The sequence below is a fragment of the Crinia signifera genome, chromosome 5 (assembly GCF_055691185.1).
Source record: "Crinia signifera chromosome 5, ASM5569118v1, whole genome shotgun sequence".
NCBI classification, from domain to species: Eukaryota; Metazoa; Chordata; class Amphibia; order Anura; family Myobatrachidae; genus Crinia; species Crinia signifera.
The window spans coordinates 280754906-280780473 of NC_139221.1; the positions used below are offsets into that span (position 1 = coordinate 280754906).

Below are 25568 nucleotides of genomic sequence, written 5' to 3' on the forward strand. Positions count from 1 at the left end.
GCGGATGTTACAACATCCCGCCCTTAGGCTGTATCTAGAAGATGGACAGAGAATGGACAGTCAACAGGTCTACACCTGATGGTCAACAGTCAATAGGTTGACAGGGTCAAAAGGTAGACCATTAAATGTTGGGGAGGGAGAGCTAGAGTTAAGGTAAAAAGTCTCGACCATTTGCATACCGACCTTTTGACCCTGATGACCTAACTGTCGATCTTTTCACGCTGATATTTCTTTATTTTTTTGGAAACATCAACAGGGCCATGGTGGGAATCAAACCCATGACCTCAGCACTGTGAGGTAGTAATGCTAACCATTACACTGTCCGTGCTGCCCGAAGCATTGGAAAAGCTACATTGCAAGTATTCCTGTATTCTTATCATGGTCTCAGAACAAAGCATTTTTTTTTTATGTATAAAGGTTTTTAAATATTATTTATTTATTTTTAACTAAACAGAATGGAAAGCCCAAATATGGACAATCAGCACCAATGTGCATGCTTGAGGCAGCTGACAAATGCGCATATCTATGGGAATAAACCAAACCAATAACGCTCCTGAACAGTTATTTAATTATTTATCTATATTGAGAAGCAGCAATAAAATGTGGCCCAAAAAAAAAAAAAATATTGGGTACTCTTTACTTAGAAGGGCGCCCACGATTTTGATCGTGGGCATCGTTAGTAAAAAATCTCGGGCATTGAATGCACTAAAAAATCGGGTGCGATCAACCGACGAGATGCCCGAGATTTCCCATAGGGAACAATGTTAAATGTCTCAATTGACCCAATTTTCCTGTTCAATGCCTCAATTGACCCGATTTTTCCATAGGAAACAATGTTAAATGGGCCACAGAGGCCAAATAGGCACCCTGAAGTGTATAATGGCCACCCGAATTGTTAACGCCACCCCACGATCAACGTCAACCCGATGCGTGGCGAGCGCAGCGAGCCCGCGAGGGGCGGCGGTACGCGTCCTACGACCTTTTCATACCCCCACTATCCACGTCGGTGTGGAGTTGAGAATAGAAAGTGTGGCGAGCGCACGCGGACAGCTGTGAAGCCCGCGAGGGGACGCGGATACCTGTGAAGGTATCCGTGTCCCCTCGCGGGGCTCGCTGCGCTCGCCACGCTTCGGGCTCGGTGGCTCGCTGCGCTCGCCACACTTTCTATTCTCAACTCCACGCCGACGTGGATAGTGGGGGTATGAAAAGGTCGTAGGACGCGTACCGCCGCCCCTCGCGGGCTCGCTGCGCTCGCCACGCTTCGGGTTGACGTTGATCGTGGGGTGGCGTTAACAATTCGGGTGGCCATTATTCACTTCAGGGTGCCTATTTGGCCTCTGTGGCCCATTTAACATTGTTTCCTATGGAAAAATTGGGTCAATTGAGGCATTGAACAGGAAAATCGGGTCAATTGAGACATTTAACATTGTTCCCTATGGGAAATCTCGGGCATCTCGTCTGTCGCATCGCACCTGATTTTTTAGTGCATTCAATGCCCGAGATGGCCGAGATGAGCGCCCTTCTAAGTAAAGAGTACCAAATATTGATGCAAAAAAATAAAATGTTGGCCATTTACCGTGTTTTCTGCCAACTTCCATTCATACAGTAGGTGGCTAAGCTTGGCAATATCTAAGGTTACCTTTACCATCTACTTTTTTGGATTTCTGTTGTCCACATGTCTTTATATTGTATCAGCATGAATTCATGCTGGGAGTTGTAGTTTCCCATGGAACACCAAGGCTGACATTGCACAGCACTTTGGCAGGTCAGTTCTGCATAATCCTACTCTCTGTTCTCTGAAGAACATTGCCTGATTGTCAGCATCTTTTCCCTTACACTAGTTTCTCATTACTTCCCTCCTGGAACTAATCAGAGTCTCTAAAAAGGGGAATGGAACCCGCGCTCCTAATTAAGGTATATATTTTCCAATATGTGTAATTGTTCAGCAATGATCCTATTTGTTGTATTCACCGGTCTCTTCACAATGATGAACCAGTGTTGGACAGGTTCCAGGCCAAGTGATCTATGGCTGGACCCCCAGCCAGCATATATTAATTTCCCTGGGATCCCTCAGCCGTGGTGGAACCATGAAGAGGATGATGATGATTCCATATCAGATTGCTGACCATTAAAACCTGAGTTAGGTGAAGCACACATCATTGGGGGTCACTTTCTTTTATCAAAATTAGCTTTTTAAAAAAAATTAAAAACGCTTTAATATCTACTGCCGAATACCATTGCAACACCTGAGAAATTTATCATCCATTTACTGTGTATATAACATGGTACACCACTACACCCAACTCACCCTACTGAAACAGAGTGTTTCATGTACATATACTTCATGGCCCAACCCATGCGCATTAATGTAGGATTTGCTGTCCCCTTTGATGCTCTAACCGCCCCCAATATGTTGTGCTTGCTGTTAATGTTCCCGTTCACCACTCCAAAGGTGTTTGATGGGTTTAGGTCAGGGGCGGGCTTTGTGCAGACCAGTCAAGTTCCACCACACTGAACTGGGGAAATAATTTTGTGATGGACATCGCTTATTTATTTATGCTGTATTTATTCAGATATTCCTTCACAGGAAGTAAGGAGCACAGGCCAAACCATGAAAACAAGCCCCATACCATTATTCCTCCTCCACCAAACTTTACAGTCACCAGTTATTATTTGGGCAGGAAGAACTAAGCCCAGATATGGCCACAAATTACATCATTGTAGCCAATGTTTGGCATTGTGTTCTGGAGTGTGTGTGTGCAGCTTCTTGGTCATTGAAAAACCATGCACAGAGCCCAGGCTGTACAGGTACTGGTGCTTTTAGGAATCTGTGTGTGTGTTGCACCTGAGGAAAGATGATGTATATGTGCTAAGGGCCCGATTCAGACACGTTCAGATGGGCTGCAAATTCGCAGCCCGTCTAATAATAGAACAACCACACATGCTGTAAGCTGTTCACATGTGCGATCCATCCGCCCGAAGGCAGCAAGCGAAGGTTAGTCTTCGCTCGCTGTGCACAGGATGATTGACACTTTGTGGGCATTCTGTCAGCATTTTTTGGGCGTTCCCCATCCATCTGGAGGGCTGTTGATGTCACCAGTGGCCTCCTTCTCCCCACGGCCTTTGAGACGCTGAGTGAGTCCTGAGTGCAAGGGGGCGTGCATTCTGCGGGGTGGCCGCTATCTGCTCACTGGTCTCAGAACATTCGCAGCCCAGCAAACAGGTCTGAATCAGATCCTAAGTTTGTTAGTACTTGGCAGTTCTGTTCTGTGACCCTCCGCGGGCTACCGCTTAGTGGCTGAGCTGCTGATGTGTTGCTTTACAATGACAGCACTTGCCGTTCTCTAGGGCAGACATTGCACAGCCTTGCTGGAAAGGTGGCATGATATAAAAGTGCTGCACTGAAAGTCACTGAGCTTTCCGGTTATGTTTGCCTGTGGAGCCTGCATGGGTGTATCCTTGGGTTTACAGTATGTACTTAAGGCCCATACACACTGGGCGACTTTGAGCTGTAAGTCGCTCAAAACACCCAGTTTGAGCGTCTTTCAGCTCAAAGCCGCCCAGTGTGTATGCACTGAGCGGTTTTCCCCCCCCAGCGATGATTAGCATCATCGCTGTCCATACACGCTGGGCATAGTCACCCAGTGTGTATGGACCTTTAGAGTATGAAAAGTGGGAGTGAGTACAGTGGCCAAACACAGTGCTGAGAAGGGGTGAGTTCATACTATACATTTGTGCATGTAGTACAGCATACTGTATATGTGGATGGTAAAGTAATCAGCGTGTAAGACAATAGGGCAGCATACTGTATGACTGTTCTTCTAATGGTCTTTATATGCAAATGGACTGCTGGAAAAAAAATGAAATTATGTTGACCTTTTATAACAAAAATGCGAGTGTGTGAATGTTCTATTGTTTAGCCGTGTTCTAGTCGTGACTCACACTGTAGGTAAATTTAGACAAGTCTGGGCAAGTTTATCTTACATTTGTGTTAGGCAGGGGCTCATTGAGACTCAGATATAACAGTTGCATGAATGACCTCTTGGACTCCATCGAGAGGACCAGTAGTGATTCTCACCAGGGAAAGCAGCTTTATCAGAGATGCAGTGCAACATCAAGTTACCTATAGGGATGTGTGTGTTTGTTTCAGTTGACGACAATATATTTTCACGCACTAAAAAAAATAGGGTAATATGCAATTTTTGGCTATATAATTATACTCTGTTCAAAAACATTTCAATTTTTCAGGTAATTCAGTTTTTTTTAATTACACAGAATTCAGGATAGGTCTTGAGGATCATGGGCAGGCCAAATAAATAAAACCCGATTGAGTGCCGGCTCTCTAATTGGATAGCCCCAACAGGATCAATTAGCAGCTGATTTCCCTCCAATGTATGATGCAAATGATGTTATTAAAGATAACCAACCAGGTGCTACTTAAACTGGCCATACATTAAAATGACCTGCATACAATGCAGGTCGTATGATTGATCGAACGATTGATCGTATTTACTTTAAAACACATACGATTTGCTTATGACCGCAAGCCGTCCCGACTGATCATAAATATGATAAGTGGAGCGTCCTCTCGACCCGCGGGACCTCACATCTTAAGGTGCCCACACACTAGAAAGTTTTTTTGGGGGCCGATTTCCGATAAAATGGCTGATATATCGTCCGATGCCGATATCGGTCTGATGCTCGCTCCCGTGGATCTTTGGCTAACAAAAGATCCATAGGAACGCACACATTATCTTAAGAGAAATATTTGGTAAAGATGTGCGCTTGCCTGAAATCTTTTGTCCTGAACAGACAAAAGATTTCAAAGCTAATTTATGCGCACATCTTAAGATCGCAGATCTTTCTAGTGTGTGGGCACCTTCATCGTACCAAAATACCTCACGATGTGAACACAATCAACTGTACGATCTGTCAAAATTGTGGCCTAGAATCGCTCTGGTGTATGGCCAGCTTTAGAGTAGTTTATCCAAAGCAGCTGTATTACATAGACTGTGTCACTCCAAGAAAGACAAAATATGTATACAGCAACAGAGCTTCAGAATTATTAAAAGCCTCAGTGGGAAACTATGAACCACTTGCGGATATAATAAAAAACTGATTTAATGGCTAATAAAAGACAAGTATTAATATGCATGAACACAACCATAAAGTTACATACAAGTATTAAAAATTATGGGATTGACCATAGAGTCAAATTAAACTGCTCACAATGGACATTTTTTTTTTTTTTTACAAAAACAATTTATTGAACATTTTCAGCGTTAACAACAAAATACACATCCACGGACGTGGATCCAACAATAACTGTAATACGACACATACTACAAATTAAAATAAAGGCATATACATTGGCATACTGTGAGGTGTGCAAAATAAAAAGGAGAGTTTTGCTGTAGCGGTGTTGTATCTAATCGCAGTGGGTTAATGTGTTTGTCGATAGATGGCGTGGTGTTTTTCCCAGTTGAGCATGTGTATTGAACGTCTTCGCCTCCGTTTCTTCATTCCTGGAAAGTTGTTTTGCACAGTCGGATGCATGATGGATTCCATGCAGATCAACGAGCTGTTATCCAATTTCTTCGTGCAGAAGGCAGGTATGCTTCAGAAATGTATCGCAGGATGAAGGTGGTGTACGGAAAGCAGTGTCTCATACGGTGCACCATATTCCGGTGGTGTCAGCATTATGAGGCGGGAAGCGAAAGCATCAAGGATTGCCACGGTCTGGGCAGGCATACACTGTCACCAACCCTGCCACGATTTTTGCTGTGGAGGATCTCATTCACAAATGGTGCGCCGTGCGAGACGCTGCTCTCATAAACCGCTTTCATCCTGCGATAAATTTGCTGACCTGGAGGAATCCATCATGCATCCGACCGCGCAAAACATCTTTCCAGAAATGAAGAACCTGAGGTGAAGCCGTTCACTACACATGTGTAATTAGGAAAAACACATTAACCCACTGCAATTAGCAAACAGCAAAAGTCTCCTTTTCATTTGTGACTTGGAACTCATGGAAACTCGCATCTGTTTTGCTAAATTCTCCTCATATGTAGAACTGTAGATCTGACTGTAAAGCAACACAATCTATTTACATAATAATGGGCATTTAGATTGTTTTCTCTGCAAACCACTTTAGATTGAGATTGGAAAGAGCTGGCTGAATAAATTGTTGCAGGTGCACAGTGCATTCAATTGGGCCACACAGTACGTACAGTGTATAACCAGAACATTAATGGGTTTAGTCGGTGTCCCTTTCAGTTTTATCTGCTCTGTGGAGAGCCCAGATTAAATGAGCTGTCCCCAGAGGACCCTGTATACCGCTTAGGTTTCAGCCGCACAATGTCTTTCTCATAGCCCTGCTTCTGTACTGATATTATGGCATGTGGAAGTCAGAACCAGGATTACCCAACCCTCAGATCAGTGGCAAACGCAGGATTTTTAGAAGGGGGTTTCCAAATATAATCCAAAATCTCCCACTCTGCACTGAAGTAAGTACGGAAGTCTGGGGGGAGTGTTAACAGCCCTGAAAATTGGTCTTTTTGTACATTGGATAGTATATGGAATACAGTATTGATATTTAACAGTACATATGGTCTAACAGTACATAGCATAGGCTGTTTCAAACATTTAAATAAGATAAGTGGTCAGGAAAATGTTAAATATATAATAAATACACAAACATAATAGAACCCCCCTCCCACTTCATTGTAAGTCTCCTGTCTCTTCTTTCTGGCAGCTACTCTCTGGTCCATTGTAATGTTTGAGGGCTCAGATCCACATATACAGTAAATGTGGTAGAATAAGCTGGTACACTGGGTATATGCAGTAGCTCTGCTCTGTCCCTTACACTGCATGATGTGGTGGCAGCTCTGTTGATCAAATTATGTACCAGGGCTATTGTCATAATTTAAGGCACTTGCCAAGAGGAGGGGAGTTTCCGGGCAACCAGAACCCCCCCCCCCCCCCCCCCTGCATTTGCCTATGCAGATTAAGGTGAGTGCCCGGCTGGAATGTGTGTTGGGACGTACCTTTTGGTTGTTTCTTTACAAAACCTGTAAACCTGCAGTCCACTGGATAGATCTCTTGATGACCATAGGTGTTCATCGGATGCTGTATGATATGCCAGCTGCCCTCTTATGTATGCAATAGATGTATTACTACTGTGAATGTGTTCCTGGCACAACGTAGTTTCTCATGGCTAACTCCTAAAATCTCTCACTTCGGGCACATGTCTGTGTTTGCCTGTAGGCGTGGGTATAGGAATGTATTTCTCTGAGGAAAGGGCTTGCTATAATAGTAATGAGAACATTTGCACCGTGACACAGGTGGTGGGAGCCAGCTCGTGCTGGCCGCACTATTCCTCCCCCTCGGAATGTTTTCCTATAATTCAAGTTTCCATCTCATTTGTGGATCTGGCTGTACAGTTTGTAAATGTCTGCAAGAGCTGCCTGGTTTGTATCCCCTACACTTAAACAAATATGTGCACGCATGTATGCTATAATCACTGTGTATGTGTATTTTTACAGTGTGTCTCCTTGTATAGTTGTGACTATTCATTGGGTTCCGTTTTTGGTGGTGGAATACCCAGAATTTTTTGAGCCCAATACTTAAGTTGTGCTGCTAAACTTGATGCTATTGAGAGCAACAAACACAAATAAAATCAGCTCCCGGCTCAAATATTAGCATGTCAATGTGCAAGTCCAGGCACCCGAATTCATTTTATATTACATGTTCAAATGGGACCATAATTCTAAGCAATATGGCAATATGGATGATAAAAAAAGTCAACTTAATTTCAGTTTCAATATGAGCTGTCTGTTGTGACACTGTGCTAACAAACATTGTTGGCAGCTATGTGGGTGAGCTTCCCAAATATTTGTGCTGTCCACCCTTAATACTTTGGCAATGCAGGAGGGGTAGCATGACAAGAATAGTTGTCTCGTTTGCTTGTTGCTCTTTTTTTCTTTCAGCGCCAAGTGGTTTTCACGAGTGTTGGAGGTATACAAAGCAATAAAGTCAAGTACTTGTATGATTTTATTTGACATCTCATTTTATATCATCACTTATTGCCAGAGTTCATTGTTATTTTAACCTGTTAGGCCATGTTCCCCTCAGTCAGACCTTATATATCAGTCATAAAAACACATTTTAGTCCTATTCAAACATGGAATTAAAGTTTTTTGTTCTTTAAGTCCACCTATTATTAGTATATTTTAGTGTGCTTTGATTTATGTGTAAATGCTGCCTTACATGATGACATCTAGTTAAAAAGGAGCAGATGTTTCTGACACCTGTATTCGGCTGTGTCAACGCTGGCACCAAAATGTATTGTTAATACAATTATGGATTAATGATGCCATTACTGACACTTCTGTTCTGCACTAAGGAATTCTCTAAATCATATTTGAAACCGGTTGCTGTCATTGATATGCAGCCATTGTGCTGTTGTCCTGTATCACAACCTAATGCAGTTATATACACCATACCCTCCAACATCTGGAGGGTAGAAATCGGTGCACATCCGAAAAGGGGCGTGGCCAAATGGGCGTGTCAGTGGAAAAGGGGGCATGGCCACACCCCCTTTTTCGAATGTGGACTGGCGTCATTCACACTATGTACCCGGGGCCCCAGGATGAGCCGGGTATCATGTAAGCAGCGCCCACCCCACTTCCTTTACCCTCCTCAGCCGGCTATCAGCCCTGTATCGGCGATCCCCTTTTGCACTGTGGTGTGCGCACATTTTGCCCTCCCCTGGAAACGGAGACGTGGTGCAGGGGTTCCGAGGGTAGAAATCACTATGCAAGGGGAGGACGGCCGTCCCGCTGAGTCCCCCTGCATTGCTACCTGGGAAATGTAGTCTATCAGGCCACTCACACACAAAGAGCAGCCAGCAGTGAAAACTACAGTTCCCAGAGACGGAGGAGCTGCCTATCAAAAAGCGGTACATTCGGTACAGTCTGATTTAGCCGGTACAGACCATTAAAAAACGGTACTGTACCGGCTAAATCGGTATAGTTGGAGGGTATGTATACACTCCACTGGAACTGGATTTAACAATCCGTGATGCTTGGGCCTGTTTGATGGAAAGGATGATATAGTAAACAGTAAAAGACGTTCTAAGGGAGGGAGAGACAGAAGGTTCACCCAAGTGTAAGGTAGGAAGGGATAGTGTGTGTGTGTGTGTGTGTGTGTGCGTCTAGACTGTAAGCTCCTTGGAGCAGGGCCCTCTTCCCTCCTGTTCTCACACATCAATTACAGCTCTCACTCACCTGCCATCTCTACCCGCATCTCTTCTCACCTGTGTTCATTCATCTCTACCAATGACAACCCACCCCTGGTAGCATGAGCTGTGCTCTGCTTTCGTGCTTCAGTTCTGTTTAGTCCTGTGTACCCTGTATTGTTCTGACGTGTGCTATATGTACAGCATTGTAAACCACTTGTGGCGCCTTAGAAATAAAATGTAATAAAATGAATGACTCTGCAACTGCCAAGGCACCTGTTCCAGTTTTAGGATGCCACAGTTCTGTGTTCTGCATGCACAATACATACAGGGCAAAGCCACTCCATCAGAGTCCCCTCATCAGCATCAAAGGAGGCACTCTGCTCTGTATGTCCTACGCTGGGCACCCGAGAGGTGAGTTCTCTGAGGCACTGCTATACTGTGGGGCTTAATATCAGGGTTACTAGGGCCCCGGGTAAAATTATATTAATATTGGGGAGACTGCTGCATAATAATATTGAGGGCACTGTGTGGCATCCTCGGGCTACTGTGTGGGCATAATTTTAATACTGGGGGTTTTGTGCATCATTGTGCAAATAGGAGGGGGCACAAATTAGTTGCCCTAGCCCAGTGGTTCCCAAACTTTTTTGAATCACGGCACCCTAGAGCATCAAAATATTTTCAAGGCACCCCTAGGCCAAATGCTTCTCATCGAGAAATTCTGAAAAAAAAAAATTTAATTAAGTACATTGTGTTTATGTCAGTTATGTGGTGAGGGACAGGATTTGCTTCGGTTTGTCCACATATATTATGACTAGGTGATTCATCGCGCCCTACGGGCGCTCTTCACACCGTCGTAAGGGGCTGCGCCCCCTTAATTTGTGAACGTTTGTATATGAGAAATATGGTTAGAATTGTATGAAAGATGCCCTGTATTGCAACTTAGGTGTCCGCGAATCGCGGGAGGGGGGGTCGCGGAGGGTGCCGCGAATTGCAGGAGGGGGGGTCGCGGGGGGTGCCGCGAATTACAGGAGCAGGGATTGTGGGGGGGTGGATGCTGCGAATCGCGGGAGGGGAGGGATTGCAGAGAATCGCGGGAGGGGGGTCTCAGGGTGGGTTGCCGCAAATCGCGGGAGGGGGGTTACGGGGGCGGGGGTTGCGGCGAATCATGGTAGGGGGGGTCGCGGGGGGTGTGCCGTGAATCACGGGAGGGGGGGTCACGGGGTGGGGTGCCGAGAATCGCGGGGGTGTGTGTGTGTGCCGTGAATCGCGGGAGTGGGGGTTGCGGGGGGGGGGGGGTGTGTGACGCAAATCGCCACAAGAAAAAATCAACACAGAAAGGTCAACACATGTAAATGTTGACATAAGTGTGGCACTTCATTGGTGTCCATGTCGACACATGAGAATGAATATGAAAACATTCAAAAAATAAAAAAAAAACTTCAAAAACTCATGTCAACCTTTTTCATTGTCGACCATAGCCATGTCAGTGTTTTCCATGTGCAATTTAATTCTGGAGCTGCCGCGAATCGCGGGGGGGTGCCGTGAATTGCGGGAGGGGGTGTTACGGGGCGGGGGTTGCGGCGAATCATGGGAGGGGGGGTCGCGGGGGTGTACCGTGAATCACGGGAGGGGGGGTCACGGGGTGGGGTGCCGAGAATCGCGGGGGAGGTGTGTGTGTGTGTGTGTGTGTGTGTGTCGTGAATCGTGGGAGTGGGGGGTGTGACGCAAATCGCCACAAGAAAAAATCAACACAGAAAGGTCAACACATGTAAATGTTGACATAAGTGTGCCACTTCATTGGTGTCCATGTTGACACATGACAATGAATATGAAAACATTCAAAAAATGAAATAAATCTTCAAAAACTCATGTCAACCTTTTTCATTGTCGACCATAGCCGTGCCAGTGTTTTGCATGTGCCATTTAATCCTGGGGCTGCCGCGAATTGCGGGGGGTGCCGCGATTTGCGGGAGGGGGGGTGGGTGCCGCGAATCGCGGGAGAGCGGGGTTCATGGGGGTTCCGGTGGGGGGTTGCCGCGAATTGCGGGAGGGGGGGGGGGTCGCAGGGGGGTGCCTGGGTGCCGCGAATCGCTGGAGGGGGGGTTGCGGGGGGTGTGACGCAAATCGCCACAAGAAAAAAATCAACACAGAAAGGTCAACACATGTAAATGTTGACATAAGTGTGGCACTCATTGGTGTCCATGTCGACACATGAGAATGAATATGAAAATATTCAAAAAATGACAAAAAAACTTCAAAAACTCATGTCAACCTTTTTCATTGTCGACCATAGCCATGTCAGTGTTTTCCATGTGCAATTTAATTCTGGAGCTGCCGCGAATCACGGGGGGGTGCCGCGAATTGCGGGAGGGGGGGTCGCGGGGGTGGGTGCCGCGAATCGCGGGAGGGCGGGGTTCACAGGGGTTCCGTGGGGGGTTGCCGTGAATTGCGGGAGGTGGGGGGTCATGGGGGGTGCCGCGAATCGCGGGAGGGGGGTTGCGGGGGGGTGTGACGCGAATCGCCACAAGAAAAAATCAACACAGAAATGTCAACACATGTAAATGTTGACATAAGTGTGCCACTTCATTGGTGTCCATGTCGACACATGACAATGAATATGAAAAAATTAAAAATAAATCTTCAAAAACTCATGTCAACCTTTTTCATTGTCGACCATAGCCATGTCAGTGTTTTGCATGTGCCATTTAATCCTGGGGCTGCTGCGAATTGCGGGGGGGGGGGGGGGGGGGTGCCGCGAATCGCGGGAGGGGGGTCGCAGGGGGGGTGCCGCCAATCGTGCAAGGGGGGGTCGCGGGGGGGTTCTTTTTGCCGCGAATCGCGGGAGGGAGGTCGCGGGGGGTGTTTTTTCCGCGAATCGGGGGGGGGGGTGTCACGGGGGAGGGTTTGCCGCGAGTCGCGGGAGGGGGGGGTCGCGGGGTGGTGGTTATGCCGCGAATTGCGGGAGGGGTCGTGGGGGGTTCTTTTTGCAGCGAATCGCGGGAGGGGGGTCGCGGGGGTGTTTTTGCTGCGAATCGCGGTAGGGGGGGTCGCGGGGAGCGGGTGTTTTTGCCGCGAATCGCGGGAGGGGGGGGGGGCGCGCGGGGGAGGTTTTGCCGCAAATCGCGGGAGGGGGGCGCTCACCTGGTGGCTGTGGAGTAGCAGTGCTGGGCAACATGGGAAGGCAGTGGGTGTCTGGCACTGTCTGTGGGCTCACTGGGCTGGTTCTCTGTCACATACCTCCCAACATTACCCTCTCCAGGAGGGACACAATGCTCTGTTTCTAGACTTCCCCTTAATGTATGATTGCCATCACCTGTTTTAAACAGGTTAATTTCTCAGAAAGGTGTTCAGCACAGATGAAGGCAATCACACATTAAGAGGAAAGTCCAGGAACAGAGCGTTATAGACACAGACACCCACTTTGAGTGACAGATGTAGCCAAATATATAGGAGATTGGCAGCCACAAGCACTGGTTTTGCCTGGTACATTGACCATAAGTAGTATGAATTGATCTTGGTCCACCAACCCAAGGCACCCCTGCAAGTGTCCTGAGGCACTCCAGGGTGCCTAGGCACACAGTTTGGGAACCACTGCCCTAGCCCAAAAACCTTAATGGTATTTAAGCTTTGAAATGATTGCAGGACCGGGTGAATTTGCATTCATCACTAGAATGTCTATGGCTCTTGCTTTTCCTGCGCCTCTTTGAAATCTTTGGGGACAGGATGTAGACAGAGTACCTTCTGTGCCAACCTGCCACCTTTTATATGATATTGGTGCCACCAAAAGCACCTGTAAGAGAAAAAAACTTTGGAAATGTGGGTTTTAAGTTGCTTATAAACTGCATATTGCATAGTAGGTACTTGTTTAGTTTCACGGCGGCAGCGCGCGCCACTCTGTGTTTGAAACTTGGCAGACTGCCTTACTTCTCTAAAGGTGCCCATACATGTACAGATTACCCGGTACTTTTTTGTGCTAAATCGCATCGCATCCATCTGATCCAGCTTTAGATCAGATGGGTCTTTGGTGCAGCACATATGGATCTGAGACTCTGCAGCACATCTGATCTGATGCGATCTGATCTTTTCTTCAAATCGGTCTGCCAGATCCATCAGAATCTCAAAGAATAGGCCAAATCTGACTAGTGCTGTGGTTCCCAACCCTGGTTCTCATGTACCCCCAACAGTGCACGTTTTCCAGGTCTCCACAGAGAATCACAAGTGCTATAATTAGCTCCACCTGTGGATCTTTTAAAATGTGTCTGAATAATAAGTGCACCTGCCGGGTGACCTGGAAAACATGTACTTTTGGGGGTACTTGAGACCAGGGTTGGGAACCTCTGGACTAGTGGATTGGGGCTTTTAGGGTTAAGGTGCAGGTGTGGAAAATGATTAGGGTTATGTAGGCTACACACCAGAATGATTTGGCCTCAAAACACCTGATTTAGATACAATCTCGACCGACTTGTAAATTTTAGGCCATTTTATTGTATGTTTTAGGCCATTGCTGATCCAATGCATGGCCCCACAGGTCGTTTGGTGGTTTTTCAGATCCTACCTGCTGCAGGTAGGATTTGAAAATGACCCCTTCAACTGGGTATTGATCGGGATTGGATCTGGAGCAGATCCAATGTAATCACTGGGAATTGTTTTTTTTGCAAAACCACACAGGTTCAGTGAAACCTGTGTGTGTTTTCGAAACGGCTTCTTTTTCGGGGATTTGGTTTCACCTGTCTGAGTCAGGTAAAATAAAATCACCCATAAGCTGCTGCATGCACCAGCTTATCGGGGCTAAATGCATAGCCCCCTGCGAAGCAAATTACCCATGGATAATTGGATACTCCCCAATGTCTTCTACTGTAAGTAACTGTTTTCTTTTTGTTTTGCTCATTTAGATATGTACTTTGCTGGTCACTGCAGAACCCTTGTGGTGCAATATAAATAAAGACAAATAATAATAATTATTATATTTGAACTTTTTGGACCTATCCATTTCTATTTTGTGGGTGGAAAAAAAACGGTACTTCCTCATTTTTGCGACCACTGCTTGCGCTACGGAACTTACGTAGCGTACGGCAAGCCACAAGGGCTATTTTTGTGATCCACGCCACCCTCCTTTTCCCACGCCACCATTTAGTAAAGGTGTGGTGAGGGAAGCGGAGCTAGCCACCAAGCCCGAAGTGTGGCGAGCAGGCAATCGCGATCCACATAGCGGCTAACGTAACTGGATTAACTGGTGGCTGCAAAGATAAGGTAGTACCAAAAAAAAACACATTACTAGTGTCAGTAGCTAAATGAAACCATGTAAAGGACTTTATTTAAGTTTTTTTTAATTGTTATCAAAGATATATTTTAGCAGCACACACAAGAACCATTTTTTTGTGTTCCTGGCATAGCGCCGCTGTGTACTGTATTCGGCACAGCTCACAGCCAGGATTAGTCTGGGGAAACTTTCCGCATCCATTTGGCTCTTGTGGAACAAAACAGACTGTACATGTTGATCTTCGGCACATTTCCATCCAAATTGTACATTGTGCTCTCTCTCGAAGTGTACCCATAAAAGGGGCCATTATATGTATTTTCAAAAGGTCTTTTCTTTATTTTGGCCAAAAAAAAGTGCACAAATGGGACATAGCCTACCAAGAAATAATTGCTCTTCAAAATTGAGTTGTAAATTTAATACACATAAAACTTTAAATTCTTTCACAGAGCAAAAATAATAACAAACCACATTATATGTATATCTAGATTTACAAGGATTTGTAAGCAGCAATAAAAAGCCACGCATAAGGAGTATATTATTCTTCATGCGTGAATAGAATTAAAGCACTGGAGTGACACACAGAATGTGATATAATGCACCCCGGCCCCATCTTGGAGAATGGTGGCTAAAAAAATAACTTGCCATTCTTTCAATCATAACCCCCGAATGATTCAACAGTAGATATATATCCGCCCATTATCAGGGACATATGGGCCTGGTAATGTGATAAAATTAATCATGAAGAGTGGGTGTGTCCAGTACTGAGTGGGTGTGGCCACATGGGCTTGTACATCCCGCTATAATGGCTGCACCCATGTCTACCTTATTATCAAAAAGTAGAAAAATTGCAAAATGGCTTCTGAAATATAGGTTCACTTTGAGCTGTGACAGTTTGTACTTTCACTTTGAGCTGTGACAGTTTGTACTTTCACTGTGAACTGTGACCGTTTTTTTTGCCCACAATCTCTCCACCCCACCCGCAGTGCTACCTCCAATCTGTCTTCACACCTCCCCCTCTCCATATCCAGAAAGTTTGAAACAGATCAGGATCCCTGCAAAAATTGCTTTCACTTTCGGTTATGACATCTTTTAGCTCGCAAAGGAGTAATTTGGTTCATCGAGTGGCCTCTAGTGGTCGGTGGCGGTACTTCACCTCAGAGTTAAGGAGTAGTTGGCTTTTATATATAGATGATTTGAGTGAGCTGTTCTTCATCATGCTGTTATTATGATGGGCTTAGTTTTATGTGGAGGTCTGGAGCTGTAGGCCTGTCCACCCCAGGGTTAAGGTGGTCATACACTATATTGGCATCCGATCCCTTTTGATCTGCCTGTGACCTTCCGGAGGGGCAGGATCGCATGTGTTACATCGCATTCGGTCCTTCTGCGCATGACCTATTGCATGCAATCCCTGTTCCCCTCTGCAGTGACGTATGATCTCTGACTCTGATCGGATGCACACGGGACAGCGCATCAGTTCGGATGTCAATATAGGTCCGATTCTGCCACTTTTCACCAGATCCGTCATCCTGATCAGCCGGAATCAGTTGAAAACAGGTCAAATTGGACCTGTGTATATGCACATTAAATCTCTGGCTGCCACTGTCTCTGCTGTTGTGTCTAGAATACTGAATGGATAATGCAGCAGCCATGTCATCTACCTTTCTAAACATTAAATACAAGGTCCCATAGCAGTCTCATGCAATTTTTTTTCGGTGCAAAATAATTATATATAAAGTCAATTATGGTAGAAAACATCACTTCGTTTTGCTGTCTGTTGAAAAAATTTCCCAATGTAACAACATATTGTACAAAAGTTATACAGAACCATAGGGTTCATTGAATCAGTTCCATGGTGTCTAGAGCACTGAAAACTCTGGGCCGTATTCTGGGCCGTTTAACCCCTGTGCTGGGCGTTCACCGTATTCAACGTTCCGGGAGAATCCTCAATGTCAGAGGATGGTGAGGATTTCTCAAACGGCGAGGCTCTCAGCTAATGAAGGAAGCCCGCTGCAATTAGCTGCCAGCCTCGCTGTTTTAGCGGCCGCACATGCCAGTTCCATGTCGCTGTTAAAACCCAGCGACCCAGTTGAATACTGCCCGTCGAGCGTCAACACTGCTCGCTGTCACAGCTCGCAAAAAGCATGAAATACTTCCCTTTGTCTGCTGCATGCAAAGTGCGTTTTACTAATCCTAGATACTAATTTTACTAATTACCTCTGTTGTTCCTATTTCCTCCCACACCTCAAAAATATACCGGTAGGTTAATTAACAGCCAACAAAAAATTATCCTAGAGTGTAAGAATTAAATCTTAAGGTGCATTTACACGAAACGATTTGGGTGGTCCCGATCGATCAGAATGACCGATCGCTCGTTAAGAGAGGTCTATGATCTCTCAGGCATGCAGAAAGATCATAGACCAATCTTTTGCAATATGTTCAAATCGTTTCATGTGTATGCACGATGGTAAAGCTTGAAACAGGAACGGTGAGTGCAACGGCGCTGGTATTCTGTTTGGTCCCCTAATCCTCACACTCTCCTCAAATGGTATACCACATATAAGAGATGGGAGAAATGGAGAAAGCAAGGTTTGTAACCAGGAGGATATGAACTAACACTAGGGGTGCAAGTGGCACAACGGGTAAGCGTACCCTCCGTCACACCGCCACAAAGTCAGACAATTGTGTAAAGGTGTCTTTCAGTCGCATCACCAACAGAGTGACGAATGATAAACCCACACCTGGATAATGTTGATATAATGGGTGTATACAGTATGTGGTATACCATTCGAGGAGAGTGTGAGGATTAGGGGGACCAAACAGAATTCCAGCGCCTTTGCACTCACCGTTCTTGTTTCAATCCCTACCAAACGAGGATTTCGTGGTGATCCTCAATTTCAACGAGTGCTGGCAGCAGGAATTCACGACTGGTCCTTGGGACTATTTCCAATCTTTTGTCTTGATTTAGTAAAGCTGATTGACTGGCTCCCACTCCTCTCCACCATTATTAAAGATCAATCATTCATGTGAAATCGTTTGTCCAATCTTTCACTATTTACACCAAATCGTTTGTCCAGGAGTTCTGATTGTTAATGAGTTTGTCAAATCGTTCCATGGCAGGTATTTAATGCTGTTTGCGAGTGGTGACAGCGAGCAGGGCTTCCTGCTCGCTGTCACCACTCACCCTGACAGTATTCAACACACCCTCCGCATACGCCAATTCCCCCTCGCTCCGTTTTTTGAGCGAGGGAGAATTGGCGGATGCGGCTCCAGAAGCAGCGAGACTCGCGGCTAAAAACAGCGATTTGCAATCCTCGCTGTTTAGCCCCCTCGCTGGCTGCTCGCTGCAGCATTGAATACCCCCACCCCCCATGTGTATGCACCTTTATGCTATAAATCTCGATCTTAACGGTTTTCAAACAGATCGTGCTTTGAGGTTTTCTGTATGTGGAAACAGGTGGGGTACTGACCCAGCAATATAGATGATATCACCTGTGGATGATTAAAGACCACCACAAAACAAGAGGGCTCGAGGGCTCAAGTATCCAGAGTCTGCAGGATAAGTGGCATTGTATTGTGCATATGTTCTATATTGAGCAGCAGGCACTTTTCCAGGACAACATTTTCCTTGGACAAACTTTAAGATGCAAATAAAAATTGGGCGCGCAGCTGGTAATTACGTTTGTGCATAGAGTATATCTTGGCAGGAATTCTGCATAATGCAGTGGATATCAAGGTTGCATCACCAGTGCCAGCGGGTTGTGTCTCTTTACAGGACCACATGTGAAATTATTAGCACCATCTGTGTATATCAGTGGTTCCCAAACTTTTTTGAATCGCGGCACCCTAGAGCATCAAATATTTTCAAGGCACCCCTAGGCCAAATGCGTCTTATCGAGAAATTCAGGAAAAAAAATTAAATTTAAGTGCATTGTGTTTATATGTCACAGTTATGTGGTGAGGGGCAGGATTTGCTTCTCTTTGTCCACATATATTATGATTGACAGCCACAAGCACTGGTTTTGCATGCTACATTGACCATAAGTAGTATGAATTGATCTTGGTCCACCAACCCAAGGCACCCCAGGGTGCCTAGGCACACAGTTTGGGAACCACTGGTGTATATTATGACTATACCTGTGCTCCTGCACAGAGTATAGAAGACATGCACTGTCAGGGTTCCCTAAGGCCTGGAGTCGGGAATCATTAAAGTAGAATATGGGTTCTAGCAGGTAGAGAGTCCTAGAGGGGGATTCTATAGGGGAATTCGGGTGTTTTTTGGGCACCTGCGACTCCTGTCTAAATTAGCTTGAGCTATCAAGTTGTTTGTGCCAAAGAGTCACCCTTTATTTCTGCTCACACCCTCCTGGCGTGGAAAGCAACATTATGCCCATTCAGGATTTTGGGTGCCCATACTGCTATTTTGACAGCGTGCCTGACACAGGCTTAAAGGTCCATACACACTGTGCGATTTCACCCAGCTTGTATGGACAGCGATGATCGCTGTCATCGCTGGGGGGAAAGCCGCTCAGTGCATACACATTGATCGGCTTTCCCCCTGCCCGGTGCTGTCAGCGGGGGAGGAGGGGGGGGCGGCTTTGCATAGTGCAGCGCTATGCAAAGCTGTCTACAAAGCCGCTCATGTGCTGGTAATACCAGCCGATGAGCGGCTTTCTTGGCAATGATGCAGGAGCGCGCATCACCACTCATCACCGGCCCGTACACACTAGGCGGCTTTGAGCTGAAACAGCAAGTTTGAGCAGCTTTCAGCTCAAAATTGCCCAGTGTGTACGGCCTTTTCACATATAAACCTTGTGCATTTTCGGCTCCCATTACTCCCCAAAACAATTGAATTCCTCCCGGTAATCTCTTAGTAGCATTTTTATACAGGTACCATGTTCTCCGTGAACAGTACAGCAGCAGCGAGGAGTTCCTGCCTCTGGCAGATGTACAGGTACTTCCCTGTCAGAACAATGGACACCTGTTAAAACATTTTGCATTCATGTTTAACCTGTACAACAGCATCCAAAATGGAATTTTTAATTTTAAACGTGGCTTCTGTGACCGTAATTTGTTTTGCAATATATCAATATCAATATAATCTGTTTATTTTTATGTTTTTGCAGGTTAAGGGTGCACCATCAAACAGATATCCTTGGGAATGCAGACTTGATATCTTAAACATGGGTGAGTCATAACAATACGTTTATTTGATTTTCCTATAAACAAGGATGTTTCTGGAATTATACACAGTCAAATCACATTTATTACGACCACCTACCACATTTGATGTCGGCAGCGCATAGCCCATGAAGTACGGTCAGGTCCATATATATTGGGACATCGACACAATTCTCATAATTTGGGCTCTATACACCACCACAATGGATTTGAAATGAACCAAGCTATGCTTTAACTACAGACTTTCAGCTTTCTTTTGAGGGTATTTACATCCAAATCAGGTGAACGGTGTAGGAATTACACCAGTGTCTATACGTGCCTCACACTTTTTAAGGGACCAAAAGTAATGGGACAAACGAAACAATTCAAACGTTCACTTTTTAATACTTTGTTGCAAATCCTTTGCAGTCAATTACAGCCTGAAGTCTGAAACTGCATAGACATCACTAGACGCTTGGTTTCATCCCTGGTGATGCTCTGCCAGGCCTCTACTGCAAATGTCTACAGTTTCTACTTATTCTTGGGGCATTTTCCCTTCAGTGTTGTCTTCATCTAGTAAAATGCATGCTCAATCAGATTCAGGCCAGGTTCTTCTCTTGATTGTTGACTTTGACACATACACCTACCTCCTGGAGAGTGTTCTTGATCTGGCCAACTGTTGCGAAGGGGTTTTTCTTCGCCAGGGAAGTAATTCTTCTGTTATCCACCACAGTTGTTTTCCGTGGTCTTCTAGATCTTTTGGTGTTGCTGAGTTCTTTGGTGTGTTCCAAACACTTGATTTGGCCACACCTAATGTTTTTGCTATCTCTCTGATGGGTTTGTTCTGATTTTTCAGCCTAATGATGACTTGCTTCACTGATAGTGACAGCTCTTTGGATCTCATATTGAGAGTCGACAGCAACAGATTCCAAATGCAAATGTCACACCTGGAATCAACTCCAGACCTTTTACCTGCTTAATTCATGATGAAATAATGAGGGCATAGCCCGCACCTGTCCATGAAATAGCTTTTGAGTTGATTGTCCCATTACTTTTGGTCCATTAAAAAGAGCGAGGCATGGGGCGTGGCTTGGCAAGCGTCCTGAGCAGCCACGCTTTTGCAGAGCTCCCGCTACACCACCCTTTCAACCTACCCCCAACCGCTTTATACCCCATCCCAAACCCTCTTATACCCCAGACCCAGTCCTCCTTGTGTCCGGCCGGCCTCCGATCCTTACCGCGGAGCCGGGGAGTGCTTCTAAGCGCTCCCGCGGGTTGCGGCCTAGTCGGAAGGCCGGAGCCGGGACCTAAATTTCCTGCAGGAGGCGCCGCTACGACCGGAGGGGCGCCCGATACCAGAGACGCCCGCCGATAAGAAGAAGGGGACTGAGGACAGCACGGCAGCGGCGACTCCCCACAAGACTGCTGCCTTACCAGAGCTCCCGCCAGACGCCCGCCGCCGACTGAGATCACGAGCGGCGGACGGGAACGGAGCTACAGCCGGAGGACGGAGGAGGCGGTGAGTGACAGACACCACAGCCGGGAGAGCAGGCCAGACCGTACTCAGCCCGCTGGAGACCCCACAGATAGAGCCTCAGTAATAGCTCCTTACCAGACCTTGATCGGAGACCTCGCCTGTCCCCACTGTCCTGCCGGAGCCATCTTGGAAGCTGCTGCGCAGCATATAAGCCACACAAAACGTCCTGTCCCTAACAAAACCTATCCTCAGCACCTACATTTGTGACATCCACCCCAGCTGCCCCCCTGGCTCTGTCCACCAGAGGTGGAGGCAGTTACAGACCAGCTTTTGATATTACAGTGCCAAGTACCCTCTGCTGACCAACATCTGTGCCCACTGAGGTGCAGCTACCCTCTAACAGGGCCAATCACAACTGACTTCCACCCGCAGAGGTAACAGCTCCCTGCCACTCACAGATCAGGGGCTGCACAAAACGGGATTTCACATCTAAAGAAAAACACTGTCTAATCCCCCAGGAGCTTAAGAATAAGAATAAATATGTGAAAACTGCATCTCCTTAGCTGCCACTCACTACAGATGTAAACAGGGCAGCATAAATGCTATAACAATCCTATAATCCTACCCCGGTACCTGAGTCAGTGCGCCTTCTATCTATCTAGCAGAGGATCCCATTCATAACCATGCCGGCCAAGAAACCCAAGGATGTAGTTCCATCCAAAATCTCCCTCCCCTCCAGGAAATCCTCACAACCCCCTCCAGCCACCACTAGCCCCCTGAAACAACCCCCCCTTGCTCTGGGTAACCAGTCAGAATACCCCTCCCCCATCGAGATGGCTGGGGTGGACACTGAGTCAGAAGCGCCAGTAACGGTGAAATCCCTGTGCCAAGTCTTCACTGCATTTCAAGCCGAGATGTCCCGAGACCTAAAATCGGCAATCCGCGAAGTCAAGACAGAGCTGGTGGCTATAGGGGACAGAACCGATCAACTAGAACGCAAAATGGAGGAAATAGTTGCCTCACACAATGATCTGGTATCCTCCTATGACCGCCAACAACAAGACATTGCCCAGTTCCAATCTAAACTAGCAGATTTGGAGGACAGGTCCAGACGCAACAATATCAAAATTAGAGGTATCCCCGATTCGGTGGCTAACTCAGAGCTGGAAGATTACGCTACCACCTTGTTCTGCAAACTGCTGCCCACAACAGACCCCAAAGAGTTCCTGATTGACCGCATACACCGTCTCCCCAGACCAAGAACGGTCTCCGCAGATCTACCCAAAGATACCCTTCTGCGAGTCCATTTCTTCACGGTCAAGGAACGCATACTTAGAGCTGCCCGGGAATCCAAAAACTCAGGCACTCTAGGCGGGCTGCAAATCTTCCAGGACTTCTCTCCGGCAACCATCGCCAATAGAAGGGCATTCGCACCTATCACCGCTGCTCTCAGATCCCACGAAATCAGGTACCGCTGGGGATTCCCGGTTAAACTAATTATATACCATGAAGACACCTCATACTCCGTATCGACATTGGACGCAGGAGTGAAACTTCTAATGGACTGGGACATATCAGTCACAAAGCCTCCAGAGCCGAGACGCCCACAAGCTCTACAACAAGATTGGTCGGCTACCTGATTACCAACGTCCTGCTTCGTGTCAAAACCAATTAGACTGCAGTTCTCCGAGGCCCGAGTTCCTGCTCTCCCCTCCACCGGGATGGGACCCAAACGTTAAGTATCATATTTGTTTGTATCCCTCATAATGCAGGACTCTTGGCACTCGATTTACCCGGTTAGCAATTGTTGTTTGCTGTGAATTCTATGTTTCCCTCCGGTTCAAATTCTCTGAACCCAGAGGTGTTATAGGTTTAGAAGGTTGTATTTTCAAGTTACTAGACTTTCCCTATAATAGGATAGTTTCTGTGAGTTAAAAGTGAGTGGCGGCTTACGTTCTACGAGCCTTGCCACCCCCCAAACCTCTCTCACACTACTGCACGACCCTTTCTCCCCTGCAGTAGTCATGCGGGTCCAATATACCGGACCCTTCTATTTTACCTCTCCCTATGCTTACCCTTCTCCATCTGTACCTCCCCTCCCCCCGTGTCCCCCCTCCCCAGCCGACCTCTCCAATAGGGTGACGGCAAAAGTAACAACAGCAACGCTATGGCATAATGTCTCTTTAGGGTTAAGACCTAAATCCTCCCAGCATCCCCCCCTAACTCCACAATGCCTAAATTTCTATCTTTGAATGTTAAGGGGTTAAACTCCCCTAATAAAAGAAGACTAGCTCTCTCTTATTTTCACAGGCAGAGAGCAGATGTGGTAGCGGTACAGGAGACCCATTTCAATTCCACTAACCCCCCGATGTTCAAAGATGTGAACTATCCATCCGGTTATTATGCAAGTGGCCCTTTCAAACGTAACGGAGTAGCCATTCTGTTCAATAAGCACACCTCCTTTGTCCTACAATCTAAAAAATCTGACAAAAATGGTAGATTCCTGATACTGACAGGTCTGTTAGAGGACAAACCAACTACTATAGTATCCCTGTATGCACCAAACACCAACCAAATCCCATTCTTACGTAAACTATTTCTCCTTATCCGGAAATCATACAGAGGCTCCCTGATACTTTTAGGAGATTTTAACTTGGTTCTAGATCCCAGGATAGACAAATCCCAACAACCCACATCCCGTCCCTCCCAGACGTCTGGCCCATCCCTAGCTTTACGCAACCTTCTATTAGAGTTTGATTTACACGACATTTGGAGGACTAAAAACCCGACTGGCCGTGACTACACATTTCACTCTTCGGTACATAACTCCTATTCCAGAATAGATTATATCCTCTGCGATAAGTGGTCCTTACAGCACACCATAGATGTTGATATCCTCCCGATCACATGGTCCGATCACGCTCCCGTCACATGGAAGTGGTGCCCCAATCCATCAACCTCCCCCCCGAGGCCTTGGCGTCTCTTCCCCCACCTGTTAAAAGACCCTACGGCCAAAGCAACAATCTTAAATGCTATCAAATCTTATCTCTCTAACAATTCCCCACAGGAAACGTCTATCACCAACCATTGGTGTGCCCTTAAGGCAGTTACGAGAGGAGCAGCTATACAGGCTGGCTCATATCTCAAACGCAGTTCCATTAAGGCCCAGCAAGATTTAGAGACCAAACTATCGAAGCTAGAAACCCAAAATAAAACAGCCCCATCTAGAGCCTTGAAATTGGAAATATCAAATATCCGTAATCAAATCCAAAAAATCCTCTTAGCTCGTACACAACTAGCCCTGAACAGAATGCGCCATAAATATTACCTGTCCAGTAATAGATCGGGTAGAATGCTTGCCCGCAAACTGCGAGCTCAACAAGCCAAAAACAGAATCAGACAAATCATTACCCCTACCAAAGAGAAACTTTTAAACCCAAAGGACATCGCTAACCAGTTCGCTAAGTACTACTCTCAGCTCTATAATCTTTCATCTGATACCTCCACACCACAACCCACCAACATCACAATTTCTTCCTTCCTAGACAATATACAGCTCCCATCCTTAAAGCCGGAACAACTAGAAGCCCTCAACGCCCCATGGTCTGAATCAGAGATCCAATCTGCCATAAGATCCCTCCCCCGCAACAAAGCGCCAGGCCCAGACGGCTTCATAACCGACTTTTACATCACATTCAAAGACCCGCTAACCCCACTTCTAACAAACCTCTTTAATGAACTATCCTCCCTAGGCTCCTCCCCAAAGGAACTACTAGAAGCCCGTATAGTGACCATCCCCAAACCAGGGAAGGACCCGGCTTTCTGCCAGAATTATCGTCCTATAGCACTGTTAAATTGTGATATTAAATTATTTGCCAAACTAATGGCCCTCCGCATTAATCAGTATCTACCGTTGCTGGTGCACCCGGACCAGACAGGCTTTGTCCCGGGAAGACAGGCCTCTGACAATACAAGGAGAGTATTCAACCTGATCGACTCTCTTACTGAAAAGCAAGATCTCCTTCTCCTATCCCTCGATGCTGAAAAAGCTTTCGATAGGCTGAATTGGAAATACATGCAAGAAGTGCTCACACGCTTTGGCTTCAGGGACCGAATTCTCAATTCGATCCTGACGCTCTATAGTTATCCCACGGCCCGGGTGCTCAGCAATGGATTCTTGTCAGATCCCTTTAATATCACGAATGGCACCAGACAGGGTTGCCCCCTTTCTCCCTTGATTTTCGCCCTTTCAATAGAGCCCCTAGCCATTACTATACGCAATGACCACAATTTCACCGGTCTGCAGATAGGCCCACATTGTCATAAGTTAAGCCTTTTTGCCGACGATGTTCTGCTTTTCGTGACCAACCCTGTTAGAACTCTCCCATACCTCCACACGATCTTAGACTCCTATAGCGCAGCATCATACTATA

The 25568-nt window shown here is 46.3% G+C and overlaps 1 protein-coding gene across 2 annotated transcripts in view; it reads left to right on the plus strand.

Annotated features, from left to right (window-relative positions):
* LOC146081123 (mitogen-activated protein kinase kinase kinase 3-like) overlaps window positions 1-25568 on the plus strand; it is a 155783-nt gene that overhangs the window by 38914 nt on the left and 91301 nt on the right. For both annotated transcript variants that reach the window (XM_083189096.1, XM_083189094.1), the window contains exon 2: window positions 19625-19685. In XM_083189096.1, the coding sequence (XP_083045222.1) occupies window positions 19625-19685 (61 nt within the window). The remainder of the gene's footprint in view (window positions 1-19624; window positions 19686-25568) is intronic.